Raw genomic sequence first — 26,329 nt, 5'->3', positions numbered from 1 at the left:
TATGGTCGTCGTGTTTTTCTTGCTCGCGCATATACGCCCATTTATATGTGATGTATATATACATATGAGTATATGTGTATGTATGTATGTGTGTAAATGTATAATACGCGATTGCGTGCGTGTTTTCTTCCTTTTACGATTCGATCTTAAAACATTTTGTAATATTCTTTAAAGCAAAATAGGATTTATTAATCGCATCATAGAAACTATTTATACGTGAACATTATTGATTTACAAAGATTCAATTAACGAATCTTCTTGCGACATGATAATTAATGATAATAAAAATAATAAAATCGTTACGTACGCGTAATTTCTGTACGATCGTTAAATTTGACTTGGAAAAAAAAAAATAAAAAAATAAAAATTTACAACTAAACGAAAGATGAAAGAAACGAAGGATGTTAATCAATGTTGGATACGAACGATTTCGAAAATGTTGGATACGAACGATTTCGAAAAAAAAAAAAAAAAAGAAAAAAGAAAGAGAAGATATAGAAAAAAGATAAAAATAGAAAAGCAAAAATAGAAAAAGGATAAAAAAAAAAAAAAAAGAAAGAAAGAAAATAAAAATTCTAACGAACAAAATATATAAATAAATTTTAAATTCTTCCCTTTCTTTCCATTTCCACGAGATAGGATGATTTTAAATGCGACGCCTTACGCCATTCTCGCTCTTGTGCATCCTGCATCTTAAATGACTGAATAGTTTTGTCTGTGTGTATGAGAAAAGAAATGAAGAAGAAGAAGAGATACGACTATGTCTGACAACGGACTACGATACTAACAATGACAACGACGGAGAAGGAAAACTATACGTACTATCTATGTATATATTATATATATATATATATATATACATACATAGGGCACAGATACATTCATAGAGTTGATCAAAAATTCACACAACACCTTGATCACGCAAACTGTGTATTTCTCGTACGCGTTACAATGTCGTCTTTTACGACGACGTTATCTACGTATAAAGAAATAACGTAGTAAATGTTAATTATTGTTTTGTATCGTTAGAGTTCGACAAAAAAAAATAAATAGTCTTATCGACTATTAATTAATTGTTACCTATCGTCGTTCTCTTCATCGTCTTCGCAAAAAGTCGTTGACCTCTGGAAACGATCAATCGATCGTTTTACACACATCTATTTATTCACGAATAAGAGTCATTAAGAAGAGAACTACTATACCCTAATCTCTAATCTCTAATCTTTAATCTCTAAAGACAATATTATCATTTCTTTTACGTTAATGCTACCGTTTAACGTTAAATCAAATTCTTTCATGTTTCTCCACGATAGTTTATCTTCTTTTTTATTGTTCGTTTTTCGTATTTTTAATTCATTTTTCTTTTTATTTATTTATTTATTTCTTTCTTTCCCACCCTTTTCCACCATCCCTGGAAAAGAATAATATCACTTCTATAGTTCACATAGAATTGAAAAATAAATTCGAGTTTTGTTCTTCCTTTTCTTTCTTTCTTTCTTTTTTTTTTATTTTTATTTTTTCACATCTTCGACGACGCGACACGACGTAAATGCACGCAGAATGCACACGCACACGCAGATAAATTGGTCCAAAAATTCGATCCTTTTCTTCTTTACGTGCAATAATGAGTGGATGACGGATAACGTTCGTATATGTATGCGAGCGAACGGAAACGATTCGTATGTAATTGAAAATTAATAAGAAATTATAGAAAGAGAAAAAGAGAGAGAGAGAGAGAGAGAGAGAGAGAGAGAGAGAATGTGTATATGTGTGTAGAGAAAGAGTGTGAGAGATAAAAAAAAAAGAAGAAACACGAGAGACAAAGCAGAAACGACGTACCACGGCGGACGTCCGACTCTCTACTAAACCGTTTGTCCTCCTACTACCACCTATCCGAATATCTCGAGTCTCCCCTCCCTACCCACTTAATCTATCCCCACCACCAACGACAATACTCTTCCGTCTTGTATACAATATATACATACTATATATATTCTTTTCTCTTACCTTACTATTTATATTACACACGCTTGTACACTTTTAATATGGATGATATAGATTTTTATTCTTTTGTTTTATTTTTTATTTGTTTTTTTCTTTTTTCTTTTTTTTTTTTTTTTCTATTAATATTCTCTCTCTCTCTCTCTCTCTCTCTCTCTCTCTCTCGCTCTCTCTCTCTCAATCCCCTCTTCCCCCTCTCTCCCATTCACTATGCTTTATTATCTTTTTTTATTTTTTATTCTTAATTAAAATTTTGAAAATGTAAATACATAAATGTTTTTCGTCTTGATTTTCGTGCCGCAACATTAGGATTTTGTTATTTCTTTTTTATTTTTTATTTCTTCTTTTACTTTTACTTTTACTTTTTTTACTTTTTTTTTTTTTGGAAGAAACATTTTGGAGATTAATGCTTCGTAGGTTTTTTCTTTCTTCTTCGCCAAAGATTTCATTATTCATTATTCTTCTTTTTTATTTACATATTTATTCGTTGATCTTTTATCACTTTGATTTTGTCATCTTTCATTTTTAATATGTTTCATAATAAGATATTTCGATTTATTTTCGATAATATAGAAGAAATGGAAGACGTTTTAGCTCGTCGATCAAGAAAAACACGTTTGAACGTTCTTTTTGTACTGAACGAGTCCGTTAGAATTTCACTTGAATCAAGTGCGACGACTATGGTTGATGTTATCTGATCCAAGATCGAGATGATTACTTCATGCAATAATGTAATGAACGTTACGTTATTTTGTTACGACTGACGATCAGTTCTATATATCCATATATACATATTACATACATACATACATACATACATACATACATAGTGTATATATATATATATATATATATATATATATATATATAGTACATAGATTTAAATAATTAACATTATCAGGAAGCAATTATTGATGAATATTATTATAGCATCGAATAGAATGTAATAACATACTTTGTTCCATAGAAATACGTTTTAATAGCATTTGTAATCTCGACATAAGTTTGAACTAAATATAGATAAGTAAATTAATAAATTAATAAAAAAAAACGCGAAGTAAAAACTATAAACGGTTTATATAATAATTAGACTGAAAGAAAGTATTTGTATCATTTTCTCTCTTTCTTTCTCTTTCTCTCTGTCTCTCTCTCTCTCTCTCTCTCTCTCTCTCTTTTTCTGCGTTTATTTAAAGAATTACATACATCTAGAAAGTTCAATAAACAAAAAAACAAAAATAAAAAATAAAAAACAATCTTTCAAAAATATTTTTACTCGATAATATTATCCCTTTAAAATTTATTCTCAAAAAATTTCTATCAGAGAAAATTCTAAAAATTGACAAAGATACGTGCCTTTTTATATCGACCCTATCAAATTCGACGTTTTATTATACACGTATCTTAAACTTTAAACGATGCTTTCCCGAAATTATGTTTTTCAAATCGGTGGCCATTGATATTTTCAAAAACTACGGAGACTGATTATTAGAATAAAATTTGGCCACGATTATTTCTCATATAATTTCTCATATAATTATTCTAATGGAGAAATTCTTTTTTAAGAGTAATAGTTTTTTTTTTTTTCTTTTTTTTTCTTTTTTTTTTTTTGGAAATCATTAAAAACTTATTGAAATTGTTTTATCGAAAATCTCACGAGAAAATTCAATCTCTTATAGTTTTGTTATTAAATGAAAATATTAAAATTCCGTTTTTCTTTTTTTGAAAGTGATTGACTAATTTATTTATTTATTTATTTGTTTGTTTCTTTATTTTTTTTAATATATTTTGAGGGCTACCTATATTTCTTCTTTTTCATTTTTGATAATAATCGGAGAAGATATTGGCATCGCTAATGTAGTTAACAAAATTATACTGCATTTTCTTTGACATTGGTAACTCCAATAAAATAATGGATTGTTCTAATCTTTTATTTTTGTTTATTTATTCTTGTATTTTATTTATTTATTTATTTATTTTTTTGAAAATATTCCTCGAAGTACACACTTATTATGATATTTTTCTTAATAAAATAAATAAACACGCAAGAAGAAGAAGAAATAAAGAAATCATAAAAAATTGCTCTACTTTTTTCATTAAAAAAAAAAAAAAAAAAAAAAAAAAACCATTCAAACTTATATTTATCCTTTATTTTATTATTATGTTATACTTAAATTTATTATATAATACATTATTAATATTATTATTATTTATTATTTATTATTAATAAACATAGAGAAAATCAATTAAATAATGTATTAATATTCACGGATAAATCTGAAAAGTTTACGAAGTTTCTGGATCGTAGAAATTCTGATGAAAATTACGTGGGAACTTTGGTGAGACACTCGTCCCCGATCTTTAAGGTCGGAGAATACTAAATCGCAGACAGCCCACGATTTGAGCAAACGCTGCGTCGTCGATTTTGTTCGAGGAAAGAATCCATCGAGACTATCGATTCTCGGAGGCGTAATAGTTTCTCCCTGTCTCTTTCTTCTCTTAGACTTTCTCAATCGTAAGGATCATTCTGAATCAACATGCTCATAATGATGATGATGATGATGATGACGATGACGACCTTTGGATTTTTATTTTCTTTTTCTTTTTATCCTTTTTTTTTTTTTCTTTTATATTAAATTCACTGACATATCCTTAAAACGTAATAGTTTATAAATTAATTGTTGATCCTTGACCAATATATATCTTTGATCGATTAGCCGTTAATTTTAATGATCGGTTTTATCTGCTAATTAACTAAGCAACGAAAATTACTAGGATTTACATTCGTTTAAAATGTAATACGATCGTAACGATCGATTTAAATTCAATTCTCGCGATTCCTCGTTCTATTTACGTCGTAAATCATGATAGTAAAAGGTTTTTTTATTTTTTTTATTTTTTTTATTTTTTTAAGTGAGAAGAACAAGCACACGTTACTTTTACCCGAGTTAAGTTACACGCTTCGCGGATTTTAAATCGATCTGGGAAGAAGTTATGTCGACAAAAAAAAAAAAAAAAAAAAAAAAAAAAATCAAACGAAGAAAAAAGGGAAAAAAAGAAACGAAAAGAAAAGAAAAGAAAAGATCCAAAAAAGCGATAAAGTAGCTTTTTTAATCGTACGAAAGTGAAACTTTTGGCATATAGGTGCACATGTATGTATGTATATCTAGTGGCAATTAACTCTGATATTTCCGTCAAGATAGTCGTGATATAAATTATCTCGTTGGCTCTTTTAAAGGCTTACGAGAGCTTTCGACGTCGAAAAAAAAAAAAAAAAAAAAAATTCGTGTGAAAAATCTGTCGACGAGGAGCAAATTTTAACGCGAACGTTTCGATGACTCCGCTCCATTAAATGCAGCTCGTCTACTACTCGTGCGTCATCATGTTCTCGCATATAAATGATGAAAATAAATAAAAATAAATAAATAAATAAATAAAAATATTGCAATTAATTTATTCTTATTTTTTTCATCGATTTTTATCCCAATAATATTATAAAGATAATCTAAGTCGAATTTAACGTTGTATGTATTTATATAATAAATCACACGAACTAATTTAAAATATATAAATATAATATAATATAATATAATATAATATAATATAATATATATATATATATGTATATATATATATATAATTATGAAATATAATTTATGATATAAAATATAAATCTATACATAATAATATAATATATAAATCTATACATCTTATAGATCACTTTTATAATAATCGACTCGATCATCGGGCAAATGCAAATGCAAACTGAATTGTATTAAGAAAAAAGAAAACGAAAATTCTAAAAACAATGTTCGTCAATGAAAAAATATATTATTTATAATAGAAAATATTATAATATACGAATATTATAACTTATATCTCATTTTAATAATAATCGTACCGATCGTTAGATAAACTTTCTTTCACATACAAATTGAATTTTATTTAGAAAAAAAAAAAAATAATAATAATAATAATAAATAAATAAATATATAAATAAAAATGAAAAAAATAAATAAAATCAAAAATCAAACTCATCGAAAAAGAGAGATTCGATTATTATCTTTTTGTTTTTTTCTTTTTCTCACTTCTTCGATAACTCGCGGTAGGCGTGACGATGGTTTGACGCATTCTGTCACTCGATACATAATTGTCGAGGCTAAACTCATATCGCCATTTATCGCACGTCACAACTAACGATACCAAACAGCAGCGTCGACGCGATTCATCCCTAAAGGCATTATGACGCAGAAAGAAAAGAAAATAAATGAAAAGAGAGGGAAGAAAAAGAAAAAAAGAAAAGAAAAAGGGGGGGGGGGGAAATAGAGAGAGAAAGAGAGAGAGAAAGATAAGGTGCGGCCAAACTGCAGTATCGATCGAGCATTATCCTTACTTTTTATTATGAGGATCATAAAACGTTTCATTTCATTGACGTCCTAAAAAAAAAAAAAAAAAAAAAAAAAAAAAAAAATTGATGTAACAAAATTTAATAAGTACAAATACTTAAAAAAAAAAAAAATACTTTTATACGTCTAACGAAAGGAAACTGTTTCACGTATTTAAATAACTTTGACTATTGAAAATAAATCTTAAGAAAATTTAATACGGAAACTGTTTTACGTTTTTAAAATACTTTCATTATTGAAAATAAATCTTAAGAAAATTTAATACTTAGATATATTATCTAATATTCAATTAATATTTAGTTATCATTTTTTAGAAAGAAGTATCTTCCGTCGTCGTCATACGCTTTAATCTTATTAAAAAGTATTGTTTTAATTTGTCAAATGTATAAGAAAAATGATATTTATTAAATCTTCAAATAAAGTACGTAAAATTGATCAAACAAATTCATCGTTTACTCTCCTCCCTCCCTTCATCCCTTTGGGATTTGACCTATTGACAGATTATATTCTTGTAATTCGAACTTAAAATAATTTTGTATAAATTAAAATCGATTTTAATCAATTAGTCGATCAATCAATCAATTAATCAATCAATCTTTCTTTCTTTCTTTCTTTCTTTCTTTCTCATTTTTTGTTTTCTTTTCTTTTTTTTTTTTTTTCGTAGTAAGTTAATCATTCGTACACGCACGAATTATAAATATATGCGATATTTTTTATTCAGTTAAAAATGTTTAAGTTATGAAATTCATTAACAACAATACGATATGACAACGAGGACAAATTAAAATCGATTTTTCTCTCTCTCTCTCTCTTTTTTTTTCTTCTTCTTCTTTCTTTCCATGCGTCCTTTTAAATACACAGTAATAATACTTTACAAATCATTTTGATCATAGAAACAAAAGTCAATGCTTTAATTTATTCACGTAACACGAACAGAATTGTTTCGCTTTGTTCACGTTTAATTATTCACGGATCAATGAATAATTTAATTCATGGTTCGGAACGATTTACAGACAGAAAGAGAGACAGAGAGATACATAGACATAAAGAGAGAAAGAGAGAGCGAGAGAGAGAGAGAGAGAGAGAGAGAGAGAGAGAGAGAGAGAGAGAGAGAATAGAGATAGTTATAAAAGTAGGATCTATCTGAGAGATCGTTTAATTAGTTCGAGACATCGATCCACCCATCGTCAGGAGTTCATAGATCCGTTAGAGCAAAGGACGGCATCATCATCTTCCGGTATTAGATGTGCCGAGTCGCTCTATGAGAATTCAACGAAATTGCCATAACGCATCACGGAAGGTGCTCGTAACGGTGCATTCACCCGTTCACAATTAATTTGCGTTACGAATGCACGCACGCGCCTCGACATTTCTTTCGTCTATTTCGTGTCACGCTTGAAATGGTCACGCATATGTTATAACGTCGTACAAACATTATGTACCTATTGTAAACAAAAAAAAAAAAAAAAAAAATAAAAAAAATAAAAAAAAAAAAACTAAATAAATAAATAAATAAAAGAAAACAAAAAAAAAAAGAAGAAATAAAAAAGAATTGATTTTATTTTTACGATTGTATTTGTTACTTTCTTCGAGCGTAAATAAAGATTCAGTAATTGGACAATAAATGATACATATTATAATTTGCAATATCTATTATATATTTATACAAATAATTATTTCTTTTTGATTTGACAAAAATTTTAATATTATATATTTATTTATTGTAGTGTTGTAGTGTATTTATTTAGTGTAGGCTAAGTCTATCGCAGCGAGAAACATTTTTCTTTTTTTCTTTTTGTATTATTATTCATCGTTACATATGCAACATTTTTTCTTACGAATTTATCGATCTTTAAAATATCCATTAGTTTTTAATTAGAACTTAAGTGTTAAACTCATACATTGGACGATTTAATTTATAGAATAAATACACAAACCATACGCATGCACATAGAAAAATTTAATTTTTTAATATGAAACGAAGATCCGTAAAAATTATATTACATCTCAAATAATTTCGGAAACGATCATCTGTTATATTTCTCGTTTCTTAACTCGATCATAAAGAACTCTTTACTGTTGAGAAAACGCATAAATAAATAAATAAATAGCATGTATGAATACATATATAGATATTTATATACAGTATCACCAAGCTAAAAGATATCGTGTCGCGTGTTAAGGTGCAGTTCTATTAACTCGGACCCCAACAGCGAGAGGTTAATGAAAGAAGAAAAGGAAGAAAAAAAAAAAAAAAAAAAAAAAAGAAAGAAAAAGGAAGAAGAAGAAGAAGAAGGAAAAGAAAAAAGAAAAGAACGAATGAAAAAAAAAAAAAGATAAAGATTAAAATGGACTTGAAAACGTGGCGTGCGCAGAGATAGGTGTGGCCGATCGAATACTGAACGACTATGTAATAATCGCTAAAAGGTTTATTTAAGCTCGTACTGTCCACTCGGGAGTTAATCTTTCTACTTGAATCAATACACCGAATTATTATTTTTTTCTTTTTTTTTTTCCGTCCAACACTTTACGAATATATATCGTGTTTAATAACTTCCTTTCTTTTAGATTAAATCGTTATTCATATCAGAAGATATTCAAAAGTAAAAGAAAAGGAGAAAAATCAAGACTCGCGAATCGAAATTCTTCTTTTTTATCGAATAATTAATACGTAATAATGACAAAGATTAAAGAAAAAAAAAAAATTATATAAGGTAAATAAATAAATAAATAGATAAATAAATAAGATAACAGATAAATTAATCATTGACAAAGTGATTACGATAAATGACAATTTAATGAATGATTAAATAGATTAAAAGAAATTAATAAAGTTAACGAGATTAATGCTTGACGTGAGTTATGAGAGCTAACAAGAAAAAAAAAAGAAAAAAAAAAAAAAAAAGTACAATAACAAAAAAATAAATAAATAAATAAATAAAAAAGAAAAGATAAATTAATAAGAAATAAAGGAAATAATATGAATCAATTTTAGATCCTATAATAAATCGAATCGGTGTAAATTAATGATGAAAGATATAAACCTTGGAACTAACGAATAATGATAATTAATAAATATAATAATCATAACGATAATGGCAATAATGAAATAATAATAATAATAATAAATAATTAAAAAAAGAAAAAAAAAAAGAAAAAAAAAAAAACAGGAAGAAGAAATCGAAAAGGAGGATATCATTTCTTTCTTTCGTTTATCTATAAAATCTCCATACGAATTAGCATCATTGTAACGGGTGTTCATCAGACAAACGATCGGTAGGAGGCACATGCCATAAAGAGAGAGTCTTAGAGCTCTGATGATCGATCGAGACATCTGCACTCTTATAACGTGTCCGGCCAGAGGTCGACCATCGACTCGAAACAATCATTGATGTTGTCGTACCGTTACACGTGCAAGCGAATGAACATCTTTCTATCTCTCTCTCTCTCTCTCTCTCTCTCTCTCTCTCTTTCTTTCCCTCTCTCTCTCTTTTTCTCTGTCTTTTCCATAGAATCCATACATGTTGCATTGCGTACATTAAGAAGTACGTAATGCAATAATGCATTAACGACGAGGAAGTTCACTCGTTAAAAAAAAAAAAAAAAAAAAAAAAAAAAAAAAAAATAATAAATAAATAAATTGAGAAAAAAAGAAAAAGAAAAGAAAGAAAAGAAAACTCAGTTGTCCACCTTGCCAAAGTCGCAATGGCATTGGCCGATTCGATAAAAAGTAAAAGCATCCGTGGGTCAGGCAAACGGCAAGTGTGCCGATACCGGTCAACGCACTTGCACCTACCTACCTACCTACTACTCGGTAAAAGAGAGATGCACCTGGTGGATGCATCTCTCAGTACTTTGATCGCAAGCCTTGATTGCAGTGACTCCGATGATTGTACCAATGATTCTTCTTCTCTCTCTCTCTCTCTCTCTCTCTCTCTCTCTCTCTCTCTCTCTCTCTCTCTCTCTCTCTCTGTTTTTTTTTTATTTTTTATTTATTCATCTCATGCTTTTTCTTCATCACTTCCGTTACTTTTCTTCCGCGATCCTCTCAATAACTTATCGAACTTACATACGTACACACGTGTATCGTGTAATAATTACAATGGATTATTATCAAATCGTATACTGAAGTCATATATGATGTGCGTGTGTGTATGTGTGTGTGTGTGTATATATATATATTTATTTATTTATTTTTTCGAGATTAAGATATTCAGACATTTGCGAGTATTAAAACATATTTTTCTTTTTATTTCCTTTTTTCTCTTCCGGCATTACGTTAGAAAATATTTTCTTCAAGTACCTACTCAGTTACTGTTAGAATGTAAATCTTTATACATATCTAAATCATAAAATGTTTCATTTTTAATGAGGAAAAAAAAAAAACAAGAAAATCATTTAATATCTTTACTTTCATACGTCGAAGAAATATCGTTGCAACGAATGAAAATGTTTTATATATCTTGTTTGTATATTATGTTTATATATAATGTTTTATATATACTAAACACGTTTTACGAGTATCATGTAAAAATATATGGTTTTAATTTTTTTTTTATTATTTATTTATTTATTTATTTATTACTCTTTATTCTTCATTTGATAACTCATACACGATTTGGAATATTTTATAAGAAATTATTCGAATATCTTAAACATGACTTGTAAGAAAAAGTATTTCAATTTTATTGAAGGAAAAAAAAAAAAAAAAAAAGATATTACAAACGATAGTATTCACTTATATTTTATAATTATAATAACGTTAACATAATATAGAATAATATTAGTATGTTCTTCTTCTTCTTCTTCTATAATGATATTTTTTTTCTTTCTATGATGTTTCCGAAAGTATGAAAATATTCATGGAAAATTGAAATGAAATGTACGATAATAAATTCATTATATCCTTATATTTTTCCTTTCTAAGTAATCGGATACTTGAATGGAGAGGAAAATTTTTCCAACAAAAATAAAAAAAAAAAAAAAAAAAAAAAAAAAAAAAAAAAATAAAAAAAGAAAAGTATAATGAAAAGTAAATGGCTTAGTCCATTATTAAAATAAACAAAAACAGAATAATGTTTATCGAGCAACTTTGCAAAGTGCTTTAGAATAGTACATTTTTTAATTCTTTTCTTTCTTTTTGTTCCTAAGTTCTTCGTAAATTATTAAAACACAAATAATTGTATAGAACGAGATAAATCATAAAATAAATCTTTTCTTTTTTTCTTTTATTTAGTCCATTATCATAATTATCGAACACGTACATATATTCACGATTATTATTGGTTCACGAGATAGATCTCGTAATTTAATCGCATAACTTTAATTTTTTTTTTTTTTTTTTTTTTTTTTTTTTCGATATAAATGTTTGATGAAAAATCTTTGTTAAGTAATTGAAATCTTTAAGTCGAATTTAAATTATAAAACATAAGTACTTAATCTCTTTTCAATCTTTTCGATCAATTTCGAAATATTTCTTCGATCTATTGCCAATAGATCATATTAATTGTATGAGAGAAAAGATGACGTGCACGAAAGTAGGTCAAATCAGATATCCCATTAAAGTAATAAGTCGGGATTGCCAATTGAAATTCCGACCCTGATATATCATTGGAATTAATCGTAAAAAAAAAAAGAAAAGAAAAGAAAAAGAATAATAAAAGAAAAAGAATAATAAAAAAAGAAATAAAACAAAAAATAAAAAAAAAAAAAAGAAAAGAAAAGCAGGCGTCGTCTCTAAAATTCGTCCTTCTTAACTATTGAGATGCGAGGCAACTTCCCACGCGTTAATTTACACACAATTGCTTATTCGACAGATGATGACGCTTTGCAAATAAGTATCTTTAAATTAAAAGAGGGAGAAAATAAAAAAAATAACAAATCAAAAGAAATGTAGATAGAATTCGAGTAGCTCGATCCATTACTTAAAGTAGTTATTTAATATTACATTGAAATAACCTGCTTATCCTAATCTAACGCATATCCCGCTAAAATTACGTACATTACAAAGCGTTTATTACAATGTTCAGTACGATTCGGCATTGCGACATTTCTGAAAAAGACAGTAATTTTTTTAAAGAGAAACTCTGTATTTAAAAAAAAGAAAAAAAAAAAAAATAATAATATAATTGCCGTAACGTTAACAATCGTTTATTTATATTACAGCATCATTTAATGCTCGTCGTATATGGAAAAATCAATTGCTTCCGATAGGAATATGAATGAAATCATCTAACAATTATCCTTTCAATGTCTATCACAATTATTTTATATTCAAGATATTTGAATTAAACGTGAAACTGTTTTATCGATATGACGAATTGATACGTTGATTACGATCCGAATGAATAGAGGACGCTTGTAGACAATGTCTATTACGTGATGAATATGTCGGTAAGTAAGGATTCTCGATTATCGTTTATGTTGCGACTTGTTGACTTTTTTTGACCCATCTATACATACATACCACATGTATATATACAGACACAAATAAATAAATAAATAAATAAATAAATAAATAAATAAATAAATAAATAAATAAATAAATAAATATATATCTATATGTACATTTACATCAAATATACGAGTATAAAAATAAAATACATGTATACGTGTGTGAATATATATATATATATATATATATATATATGCAAAATAAATTTTATCGATTTCATCGAGAATATAACATAATAAAAAAATTGACATGTTACGTTATCGCCGAAAGAAAATCAAAAAGAAAAGGAATGAAAATAAAAAGAAAAATAAAAAAGAGACAGACAATAACGTGGAAATATGAGGCGGCGTCCTCGATACGTAGGTGGAAGGCATCTTGCACGTGACGAGAGAGGAGGTGCAGCCGCATATCTGCATCCGCATACGTCGCGCGGCTCGCGTAGACGTAATCCGATCCCGTCGAGGACACGAGGAGGACGCTTTTCGAAGGGAGACAGAGGAAAGTAAAGAGGAGGAAGAAGAAGAAGAGGAGGAGGAGGAAGAAGAAGAAGAAGAGGAGGAAGAAGGTGAAAGAAGAATAAGAAGAAGAAAAAACAAAAAGCGAGAGGGACGGGGAAAAGGAGGGAAAAGAGCTTTGAGAGAGACGACCGAACGTGGAATGCAGGATGCAAAGTGCAACGTGCGAAGAGAACGCGATCCAATGCCCACATGCGAAATATCTATGATCGGAATGATGAAAGAAGGAAAGAGAGAGAAAGAGAGAGAGAGAGAGAGAGAGAGATAGAGAAAAAGATAGAGAAAAAGGGAGGGGGAGAATGAAAGAGAGAGTGAGAGAATGGGCGAGGGGAGTTTAGAAAAATGAAAAAAAAAAAAAAAGAAGGAAAGAAAAGAAAAGGAAAGGAAAAGAATAAGAGAATCATCGTGACGTCAATGACGAAGTTTCTGCACTGTCGCGAATGAAGAACGCATCCGGTGCATCAGATAGATGTAAAATTGCGTCCGACCATTGTTGTCTCTGTCAAACGTCACAATCTAATCCGCTATTGAAAAGACTTTCAATCATGACCTCGATCTATGCTTCGCTAATCTCAAGGCCAAGCGCCATTTCACGATTATTATTATTATTAATATTATCATTATTATTATAATTATTAAATTCATCCTTCGGGCGTTCAATCAAGGAGGCGCCATTTAAAAGTGCATCTTATCGAGTGCAATTAAAGTTCCCCCATTTTTTTTCTCTTTTATTTCTTCTTTTTTCTTTCATTCTTTCATTCTTTTCTTTTTTTTTCTTTTTTTTTTTTTTTTTATCCAGATTACAATTTTCCTTCTACCGATAATAAATGAAAGGTTTTTATCGATCGTATTCGTCATGGATTTTAGCAGATAGTACAGTACGTATGTATGTATAATAAATGTGCAATTTTATATTTGTACTTTTTACGAATAATAAGTCGTTGATTAGGCTGCTTTTCATTTCTTTTTTATTTACTTATTTATTTATTTATTTATTTATTATTTTTTTTTTTAATTTATAATACTTTCCTACTATCACAATATTAAAAATGGTCCTTCAGTCGTTTTTCATATGTAAAATTATAACATCAATATCATCAAGACAGCTGGCGGAGGTTAATCAAATTATACGCGATTATTCGTATTCTCCCGATAACATTCATTGAGATAAGTTACACTAATTTACTTTTAGATTCGTTTGTAGATATATACGTAATACATACGTACGCATCATATATATATATATATCCATGCATGCATATGTACATATACTTGTGTACATACGTATGTATGTATGTACAGAAATAATTTGTTTAACTATACGATGACGTTGATCTTAATTCCGTCGCATTCAAATTTTGTCGATGTGTGATTTTTCTTTTTTTTTTTTTACCAACTACCATTACTGTTAACTGACTAACACAACATCTACGATATTTCGTAAAAGAGAGATAAAAAATTGACGCGCATTTTATATCGTCGCACAATTATCGTGGAAATTAATTTTCTAACTTTATGCACCAAAGCCGTATGCGATTCTGTTTGGTAATTAACCATCACCAAACATCATCAATCTCACCATCATCATCCCTTCCCTGAACCCCTCTGCTTCTATTCTTTTCTTCTCTCTTTTATTTTCTTTTCTTTTTTTTTTCCTTTTTTTTTTTTTAAACGAACGATAAAATGACACGCACGTAGTTCAATTTAAACCTCGTCGAAACAAAAACGTTTTGATTTATCAAAGAAGAGAGTTTTCCGTTCGAATGGAGTTTGAACGATTTCATATACATTGCTGCGATAGTCTCTCAGGGGCCTTCCGTTTGTCTCAGAGAGAGAGAGAGAGAGAGAGAGAGAGAGAGAGACAGACAGACAGACAGACAGACAGACAGACAGACAGACAAAGAGAGAAGAAGGGAGAAAAAAAAAAGAAAAAGAACAAGAAAAAAGAGTAAAAACCAAACAAAAAATAAACAAAGCAAAACAAAACGAACGAGACCTGCTATCGCGTTGTTCACACACAAGACTTCTTTTATTTGATGTATTCGCCATGATAATAAAACGCGTACGAGTTATCCGCTACGCTTCAATTGTCCTCTTTCTTTCTGCATCGTTTTCTTTTTTTTTTTTTTTTTTTTTCTTTTTTTTTTCTAACACGAATTGTTTCGTTTCACGATAAATAGGGAAAGAGAGATATAGAGAGACAGAGAGAAAGAGACACAAAGCGAGGGTGAGGGACAGAGAGAGAAAGAAAGACAGAGAAATGTATAATTTACGATAACAAATCATTTCTCTTTTTTCTTTTTCCTTTACCAATGGATTTGTTTCTAATCGAGAATGAAAGAAAAAATTAATAAAAGATTCTTTTTAATCGAGAATTAATAATACAAATTCGAGCGGGAATTCTTCGCGAAGAACACAAGAGGTCTTCCCTTTATTTATATTTTTTCGTTTTCTTTTTTTTTTTTAACGAACTCTAATTAAAATGCAGGAGACGATAAAAAAAAAAAAAAAAGAAAAAAAAAAGAAAGAAAGAAAAACCATCCATGCGTTTGTAACTACGAAACTCGTCTTTAACTCTTTTCCTGCAAAACATTTTGATCATGGACAACAAAGGAGAGAAGAAAAGAGAATGCAAGAAAAAAAAAAGAAAAAAGAAAAGAAAAATACAATAGAAAGAAGAAATTGTTAAAAGAATATGCAACTCGTCGACGTTTCGTTTAGCATTCTAATAGAATTCGTCGATTGTTCGACTGAGTTACGGGGATAAATTTTAAACAGTTCTGCTAATTAAGTTCTCTTTCGTGTGACACGATAAAAAAGATAAAGATAAATAGATATATAGACAGATAGATAGAAAGAGAAAAAGAAAAAAAAAAAAAAGCCACGTCCAACAAGGGGGATCGTCAATGATCGACGACGGATTACGTAAAGATCTACTTAATGTATCTATAGATAGATACTTTAACTCGGCATAACTATGGTTGGCAATGGTCAGAAAATTATTCTCTCTCTCTCTCTCTCTCTCTCTCTCTCTCTCTCTCTCTCTCTCTCTCTCTCTCTCTCTCTCTTTATCTATCTATCTTTTTCTTTATGCATTCGGCGAATGTATACGGAAAGGGTCAAGGACGTATCTAAGTGCATACGTCCATCTGTATAGTTGTACTGAGATACTGCCATTGAAAATTTTGTTCCACCGACTAATCCATCTATGTATGTATGTATGCATGAATGTACATACAAACCTATGTATCTATCCATGATATATATATGCATATATGTTAGGTATGCATATATATATCTATATATGTATGTATGAATCTATATATCTATGCATATATGTATAATATGCTAAGTATGCATATATGTATCCATATATGTACATATGAATTTATATATATATATATATATATATATATCTATGTATGTATTATGTATATATAATATGATGTATATATATACAAGTATGCACAATCTTTTATATTTGCACACTTATAAAACTCTCTTATATACTTTAATGAAAAGAGAAAATGACAATTTTTTTCGACAATTTCTTTCATTCTCCTTCCTTCAAACCCTCTCTTCCATTCTTTATCTTTTGTCTTTATCTTTCTTTCTTTCTTTCCTTCGTTTTTTTTTTTTTTCAATTACTCACCCTGTCCTGTATCCTGACGTTCTCCTGACCTCTTTTTAAGCTGGGAGCACGCAGAACCTTGCTGGTTAACGGTGGTTCCATCATGACGACTGATCTCTCTTTCTATCTCTTTCTCTCTTGCTCTCTCTTTCTCTCTCTCTCTCTCTCTCTCTCTCTCTCTCTTTCTCTCTCTCTCTCTCGTCTTCTCCTCTCTCGTCAGGATTTCATTCCTGAAGGGAAACACCCTCCTTTTTTGTCTCTCACTTCATCTTCTGAAACAAAAATGAAAAGAATAGATCAGATTTATAATGTTCGTTTTTATATTTCTGCGATAGATCATTAAAATATCATCGTCGTTTGATCTTTCTATTAATGTATGGGAATTTATAAATTCGAGTGATAATACCATTCTCTCGGATTTATACGGTCTCTCTCTCTCTCTCTCTCTCTCTCTCTCTCTCTCTCTCTCTCTCTCTCTCTCTCTCTCTCTCTCTCTATTAACTGCTATTGTAATAAAACTATATGGTGGTCCCACTTTCTCAATCATAAATTATACGACGACCAGGTTATATGGTAAATTTTCAGTGGATTTTTATAGATGATTAATTGTGACACTCCATGGTTTACGATAAATAAAAAAAGAGAAAAAAAAAATAAAAGAAAACTCATAAGAGTTTTTTTGTCATATTTTACTACTAAATTTATTTCCTAGTCTACGATCGAAAGCAAAAAATGTGCACGGACGAACGATATTACGGGAAAGATTTTTTTCATTTTTGATTTTTAATACTTCATTTTTCTTTTTCTTTTTTTTTCTTTTTTCATATAATTTCGAAAAACATCAAAAAATTGCTCTTTGGAATTCGAACGATTTAATAACGAAACCGAAGTAAATGAAATTGATTTCAATCGATATTTAGTGAAATGAGATTTGAAAGAAACTCTTTTATGAAATTTCTAATAAAGAAAAAACAAAATTATATAAATTAATAAATTAATAAATATCAAAATCAAAAATCAAAAATCAAAAAAGCAAATAGAATTTTAACGAAATAATAATTAACGGGAACGAATCAACGATAAAAAAGATAAAACGAAAATGAATTTCAGTCAATATTTCGTAGAATAAAATTCGAAGGAATTTTTATTGATAAAATTTCCCTACAAAAAAAAAAAAGAAAAAAAAAAAGAAAAAAAACAAGGCGAAAAAGAAAATTAAATCTATTATGAAATCAATAAAATGTCGAATAAAAAAACAATATTAAAGTTCTAAAATATTATAAAATCAAATTCGAAAGCAATCTTTTTTTCTCTTTCTTCTTTTTCGGATACAAAATTCACGTGATTATGATGAATTAAGGAGAAAAAAGGGAAAAAAAGAAAAGGAAAAAAAAAGAAAAAGAGAAAAGAAGAAAAAAAGAAGAAGAGACAAGAAAAAGTAATTGAATGAAATTTTAATGAGTTATAAGAAAGAATTTAGAGTCAAACAGATCATGAGTATGTATGGATACATTTTAAGTAAATATATCTTATAATACATGGAGAGAGAGAGAGAGAGAGAGAGAGAGAGAGAGAGAGAGAGAGAGAGAGAGAGAGAGAGAGAGAGAGAGAGAGAGAGAGAGAGAGAGAGAGAGAGAGTCGACAGGCTCGTTACGAGCGAAAGTAAGAGTCAATGTAAGAGTCACAGAGCGAGTGCCTTATGTTATGTTGTGTTGTGTCGTGTCATGTCGTGTCGTGTCTTGTCCGTGGTCGATCGTGGGAGATCAAGACCTACGTGAATTCCGTGTCTCGAGAGTAACAGCTTTTCCAGTTGGCTTAAGTTAAAGAGACGACGAATGGATAACGGTATGCGAGAGAGTTAACGGAAGATAATGCGTGAACAGGTACCGCAGGTTAACTCCAGTTACCTTTACTAGAAGAGAGAGGAGAGTTTGCTTACGGGATATATATATATATATATGTGTGTATGTGTGTGTGTGTGTGAGTGTGTATGTATGTATGTATATACGTATGTATGTATGTATGTATGTACGTATGTACGTATATATGTATGTATGTATGTATGTATGTATGTATGTATGTATGTATGTATGTATGTATGTATGTATGTATGTATGTATGTATGTATGTATGTATGAATGTATGTATGTTCATTCTTTGACTATCTTAATTTCTTTCTTTTTTATCTAAAAGAACTTGTTATGATGTACACGTGTATATATTACATTAAATATGGAAAGCAAATACATATAAGGTAAGTATTATATTGAAGAGGTTAATATATCAGACATCTTACTTTCTAATATCTATGATACAAATTTTTATCATTATTAACAATTTTTTTTCTTTTAAATAATACGTATATATATATTAGGGATATAATTATATATATATTATTAATATAATATATAATTATAGTATTAATATATAAAATAATATATATATATATAAACATATATATAATATATATATATAAAAATAAATGTATATATATATATATAATAAAAGTTTATATATATATATATATATATATAAACATGGAAAATCAATACATAAGTATTAAAAGGGTTAATATATTAAACATCTTGTTATATATTATCTAAAAATTTTCATCATTTTTGACATTTTTTTCCTTCTATATATTTAATCCCTACTATACATATATATATATATATATATATATATATATATATATATATATATATAAATAAATCGGATAATTAATTTTACAATCTAATTAATTTGTCAATTAATACTTATTTAGTTATTATTTCTTCGTTATTTTTCTTATTACGATATCACGCTTTACTAATCGATATCAAATTCTTAATAAGAAAATAGATCATGACGAGCAAAGGAAAAAGTTGTGTTCCTATGTTAACTTCAATACGGTAAGTTTCTCTTGAAGGAAGATCGATCGTTCGAATGACATCTCGTGGATGGTATCCCGTTTCGCGTTCCAACGGACATTGGCCATGAACCGCAAGGAGGAGGGTTGCATTCTGGGGGTTCTACAGAGATAGATAGATAGATAGATAGAAAGATAGATAGATAGATAGATAGATGGATATGTAGATAGATTGTGAAAGAGAGGGAGAGAGAGGGAGAGAGTGGAAGGGGAGAAGAGGAAGGACAGAATATCTACGCTTATCTAAGGGTGAGTTTGACGTGTAATTCTGAGAGCTTGATATCGATTACCTCAGACCCATGTTATCGTTCTACTCCTCCTCCTTCTCCTTCTCTCTCTCTCTCTTTCTCTCTCTCTCTCTCTCTCTCTCTCTCTCTCTCTCTCTCTCTCTCTCTCTCTTTAATTGTTAATGCTTCCAATTCAAGGATCGACCAATCAGATTCATCCCTACTAACACGTTGATCTCGTGTTCACGAATTGTACGAATTCTCTTGAAATAATTACATGGCAATCTCGTTTGTTTCTTTTTCTCTTTTCTTCTTTTCTTTTTTAGATCGAATTTATTATCAGAAATAATAAAATATTCTTAGATCCTTGAAATTCGTTAAATAAATCAAAGAGATAACGTATTAAGTTTAATATTATATATCTTAACATTGTACATTTAACAAGTATATGTCTGTTCGTTATTCATTCGATCAATACTTTTAATAAATTTTTTAATATTTATTATTTAATATTTATTATAAAATATTAGTACGTAATATAAGTGTGTATGTTATTATATCGATTAATAAGAATACCGTCGACATTTTAATTAAAACATTTGTCAACACAATAACATGTAAGAATTTACAATTTAACCTAAACGTAACTCTGACAATTAATTATTTATACCACACATTTATATTGCGACGTTACTGATAATTTACAATAAATAATGACAAAATTATGTATAATAAATCCAGATTAAAATACGGATAAAATTCACGACACTTGATTTTATTTATCGTTTATATTATATATTAATATTTTATTATAAATATTAATAAAATTATAATAAATAATTTTGTTAATTTTTTTTATGTCAATCACTTTATATCACGTACAAATATCTTATTAATAAACATTGTACTATCATTTTTGTACAATTTATCTTTCTAAAAATATATTTGTCATTAACAAAAAAAAGAAAAAAAAAAAAAACCACTGAACAAATGAACAAATACAAGTTAGGAAGAGGTATCATTAGGTGAAAGGTTTAAATTTGTCAAAGTTTATCGCGTTTATCTAATTCCCCTCCGCCCTAAAAAAAAAAAAAAAAGAAAAAAAAAAGAAAAAAAAAAGAATGAAAGCAACAACACATACGGAACATATAGAATTCGTTGAAACGTATCTATTTAATGTTCCTAAGTTGATGCATATTTTAGACCACGTTCAGTTTGCACCTCTAATTGTCGAGCGCATTTGCTTGGATAAACGACGAATTTGTGAGTAGCAGAAAAGGGATAGACGAGGACTACTATTTGCCCTCCTTTTCTTCATCCTCCTCATCCTCTTCATCCTACCTCTTCCACTTCCTCCACCATATCGTTGTCGTTGTCGACGACGTCGTCAACGATTTACGAGCTGCAAAAGTGTAGGACAAGCGTGACCCTGCGATACGTTGGAAGGATCGTTAAATTCGTTCTTAACGGACCGTTGATGAGCCTTGCCCATTAATATACATCCAATGAGACAAGAGTCGCCACGTTGCTTTACCTCTCTCTCTTTCTCTTTCTTTCTTTCTCTCTCTCTCCCTCTCTCCCTCTCTTCCTCTCTTTCTGTTTAATTCTTTATTTCTTTTTATTTCTCTTTCTCTTTCACTCGCGAAAACGATGAGGCAAGTTTGGTATCTTGCCAAGTATTTGAAAATCGAGGGGAAAATCGAGAAGAGATTCCCAGTTGTTCTCATCTCATCTCATCTCATTTCATCTCTCTCTCTCTCTCTCTCTCTCTCTCTCTCTCTCTCTCTCTCTCTCTCTCTCTCTCTGCCCCCTCCCTCTTTCTGTCTGTCTGTCTGTCTGTCTGTCTTTCTTTTTCAATGTTGAATCTTTTGCAACGGGGAATCGAATATCGTCGATTCGACGAAAGTTAACGATTTCTATAGCCAGGTTGATCAAAATGTGTGTCTCCAGTAAATGTAGGTTGTCTGTTGCAGGGGGAAACGTGGGTATAACTTTATCGATTCTTTAAAAGCACTACTTTCTTATTACCAATGGAATAGAATAAGATTCCTCTCCCGTTGTCCCACTATCAAACGAGAAACTTTTAATCGATTACTAGGATATATAAAAACCTGAGCCAACTTTACTCCTTTATTTATATCTAACAATGGATTAAAGAGAGAAAAAATATCCAAAGAAGTAGAAGAATGAACTCGATTGTTATCTACGATGAGGAAAAGATTCTTGTTACTGTTTTAGGTATTTGAGAGTATAAATAAAAAGAAAAAAAAAAAGAAAAAGAAGAAGATATATGTATATCCTTATATACGAAAGTTACTTGACTCGCCCTGTATACCTATATATATACAGATAGACACGTACATATATACGATACATCGGTATTTACAATTTTCTCACATGGAGTCAAATGGGAGAAGAAAGTATTTAGTAATCTATGGAACGTGAAACTTTAAATCAATGATGGATTCAAAGCGAGCCAACTTTATTTCATTAAAGAAATCTCATGAAGAAATAATGGAATCTACAAGAACGAAGATACATACATAATCGTGTTCTTAGATATTTGAAAAAAGAAAAAAAAAAAAAAGAAAAAAAAAAAAAGAAAAAAAGAAAAACAAACAAAAAAAAAATAAATAAAAAAGTATAGACTGGCGCTAAAAGTTTCCAAGTGATTTTAAAAATCGATTATTTCTTTTCCGAGACTTTTTAGGCTGATCTGTTTTGTTTTCTTTCTTTCGTTCAAATTATTACAACTAGTAATAGTAATTTCAGATATATAGAAAAAAAAAAAAAAAAAAAAAAAAAGAAAAGAAATTAACTTAGTTTTTTTTTTCTTTTTTATTATTATTATTATTATTACGAGCTTGATTTGTAAGAAGTAACAAGTTCTATAAGTTACAAAAAATTTAACAAGGTTTTAAAAAATTTTAAAAGGTCTTCTTTATTTTTTCAGATTGTTACAAACTGCGATTGTAGTTTTATAATTTGAAGGGAAAAGGAAAAAAAAAAAAGGGAAAACAGAAAACGTAAAAAAAGAAAAAAGAAAAATGAAACGAAGAAAGGAAAAGAAATATGGCTTTAAAAGTTTCGTAAGTACAATTGATTTTTAAAATCACTTGGAAAGAAATTTCTGGCCTACTCCGTGTATATATATATATATATATATATATATATATATATATATATATATATATATACATACATACATACATACATACATACATACATACATACATACATACATACATACATACATACATACACATATTTATATATAGACTATACAGCTATATATATATACGATATATCATTGCCTAGAACAATTTTCTCTAACAAAGTCGAAGGGAACGATGATCGATGACCTTCGCGAGCACATAGTGTTCTTCTTACCAAATGGTGCATCACCGAAATGTCTATAGGATTTGTTCATAAAGAAAGACAGAGAGAGAGAGAGAGAGAGAGAGAGAGAGAGAGAGAGAGAGGAGAGAGAGAGAGGAGAGAGAGAGAGAGAGAGAGAGGGAGGGAGGGAGGGAGACGAAGAGAGAGAGAGAGAGAGAGAGAGAGAGACAGAAAGTAAAAGAGAGTTTCGAGATATTTACTCGATTCACTAGGCCAAATAATGAGAACTATTAATTTGAATGTTCGCTTGTATAGCGTATTTAGTGCACAAGAAGGACATATTTGATTGTTCATTCTACATGAATATAATCTCTTTACTCTCCCCTATATATGACTATTTTTAATTGTTATTACTAGTAATGATCGTTTATGATCCAAGTCAAGGACGTTCTAGTCGAATGAAAAAAATTGTTCTGTCTTATTGCTTTATCGAGTGGAACTTTTTCTTCCTTTTTTTTTTTTTTACTCGCACATCCGGTTTTAGATGCACTTAATATATTTTTTTCTTCTCTTTTCTTTCTTCCGTTTTTTTTTTTTTATTTTTTTTTATTTTTATTGAATTTTCAAATTTTCAAATTCCAATTTAAATTTAAATTTACCAAGTCGAGCGCAGTAACGAACGTATGTATGTATTTATATTTTTTTAAAGTCGTATGATAATCGAACTGTCAAGTTTCCAATTGTTTGTAATTTAAATCGAAATAAAATGAATTTATTGATCGTTAAAGATATTTTGTTTGTTTTACATTGTTTTAATGTTTATAATATTTTTTATTAATTGCTATTATATCATTTTTTTTTATTCTGTTTAATTTTTATCCTTTAATTTTATCCAGAAATTTTTTATAATGGCATTCGACCAATGAAATATGAATAATTATTCTAAACGAGTTTAAAATTGGTTTTAATGCAGTTCCCTTTTAACGGTCGAAATATTAAAAATTCATTTGATGGATTATCATTTATTTCGCAGTTTGAAACATTGAATAAGTAATAAAGGATGGACAAAAAAAAAAAAAAGGGAAAGAAAAAAGTTTCGTAATATTAATGAAATTAAAAGTGCTTTCACGGATCTTTTATTTTGTCATTTGAAGATTAGAACTTTTTCGAGAGAGGAACTTTCTTTTTTATTTTTAGTTTATTTTATTAGAATCACGTCATTAAAAGACAATGCAATCCAGATGTTACATATTTTAACGAATAAAAAATTTGTTTGACTTTAAAAAAAAGAAAAAAAAAAAGAAAAAGAAAGAAAAAAAAGAAAAAAAAATAAATAAAAAATAAAAAAAAAATCTCGTTAGACGATCTAATACATATTTCGTTTCGTTGAAATAATTTTCGTCGAAATTTTCAATAGAACACATCCCGGGGCATAAACTTTGTTCGTTCGATGTGAGCAACATGCGTATCGATCATACTTTTCTAACGCGATTAAGTAAGAAGCACCACCGCAGGGTAAAAAACACTGAAGAGAATCGAGAGAAAGGTATGCGTAATATTTATTATTAATAAGGTATCAACTTTGAGAAATAAGTTTCGGTAAAAGCAACGTGAATAATAAATAGTTTAGTTGTTATATTAAGCTCGCGTTCTACCGATCGATTAATCTTAGCTTTCTCTCCCCCTATCCTTTCTCTCTCTCACACTCTTTCTTTTTCTCTCATTCTTTCTCTTCGTATATTAGAAAAAGAAAAATGTCCCTCATTTTACTACTTGAAATGTCCTCTTACGAGATTCTACGAATGTCTATTATTGGATCAAGTTATGTAGAAACCTACCGATTTTTAAAATGACAAAAAAAATTGATTAAATGCATATCTTATGATCTATATTTACCGAAAAAAAAAAAAAAAAAAAAAAAAAAAAAAAAAAAAAAAAGAAAGCAAAATAATTACCAACCGACAATATCATAAAATTAATTATACGATATTATAAATTATTTTGCAGAGAATATTCTCAAAACCATCTGTTACCACTGAATATGAAACTACGGATTTTTTTTGTTTTGTTTTTTGGAGGTAAGCAATATTTATTTATTAAATATATTTAATTTTTTTATTTAATAAGCATATTAAAAAAAAAAATAAAAAAAAATAAAAAAGGTCAAAGGAAAAGAAAAAAAGAACTATTTGTTAAATACAGTAATCAATGGCGACAATCTTGATTGATCAAAATAATTTTTTAATTAAATCTGCACGATTTCACGATCATCGTTGACTGATAGCTTTCTGTATAACTTGACCGTATTAAACATCGCCTAAGACTCTCTTGTTTGCTAAATAGATATTTTAAAGAAAGCGATCGCATTTCCTTTTTTCGTAATTTCACCGAAGTCAAGAGTAAATAGACCGTTTACATTTCACGATCTATTACCATCATAATCAGTGAAATTTAATATTCGAGAAGTTTGAATCAGCAGATAGATATGTTTGTATATACATACATACATACATACATACATACATACATACATACATACATACATATATATATATATATATATTTATTGAATCGATGAACTATTTGCTGTTTAACAGACAATCAGACCGTAAATATCTATGGAATATAATTATTTTATTATTTTACGCGTTAGATAAGTAAATCGAAATGAAAGAAATCGTTGATAAGTATATCTTTAGTAGATTCTTCTTTTCGCTTCAAGTCTCAACGAAAAGATGTCGTGAGAGATCGCATAAGAAAGCTTTCACCGTGATCCGGAAGCGGAAGCAACAACAAATCCCGTTTAGAGCGAGAGACTTCTGACTTTTCATACTCTTCATCATATTCCTCT

The 26,329-nt window shown here is 28.8% G+C and overlaps 1 protein-coding gene across 5 annotated transcripts in view; it reads right to left on the bottom strand.

Annotated features, from left to right (window-relative positions):
* The window catches only part of LOC124950647, a 120,969-nt gene that overhangs the window by 52,597 nt on the left and 42,043 nt on the right, over positions 1–26,329 (bottom strand). For 4 of the 5 annotated variants that reach the window (XM_047497618.1, XM_047497614.1, XM_047497617.1 and 1 more), the window contains exon 2: positions 17,026–17,276. In XM_047497618.1, the coding sequence (XP_047353574.1) occupies positions 17,026–17,109 (84 nt within the window). In that variant the 5' untranslated portion in view covers positions 17,110–17,276. The remainder of the gene's footprint in view (positions 1–17,025; positions 17,277–26,329) is intronic. The other variant, XM_047497616.1, reaches the window with a different exon arrangement.

This window comes from Vespa velutina, chromosome 7 (assembly GCF_912470025.1).
Source record: "Vespa velutina chromosome 7, iVesVel2.1, whole genome shotgun sequence".
NCBI classification, from domain to species: Eukaryota; Metazoa; Arthropoda; class Insecta; order Hymenoptera; family Vespidae; genus Vespa; species Vespa velutina.
This window is presented reverse-complemented; position numbering and strand designations above follow the sequence as displayed.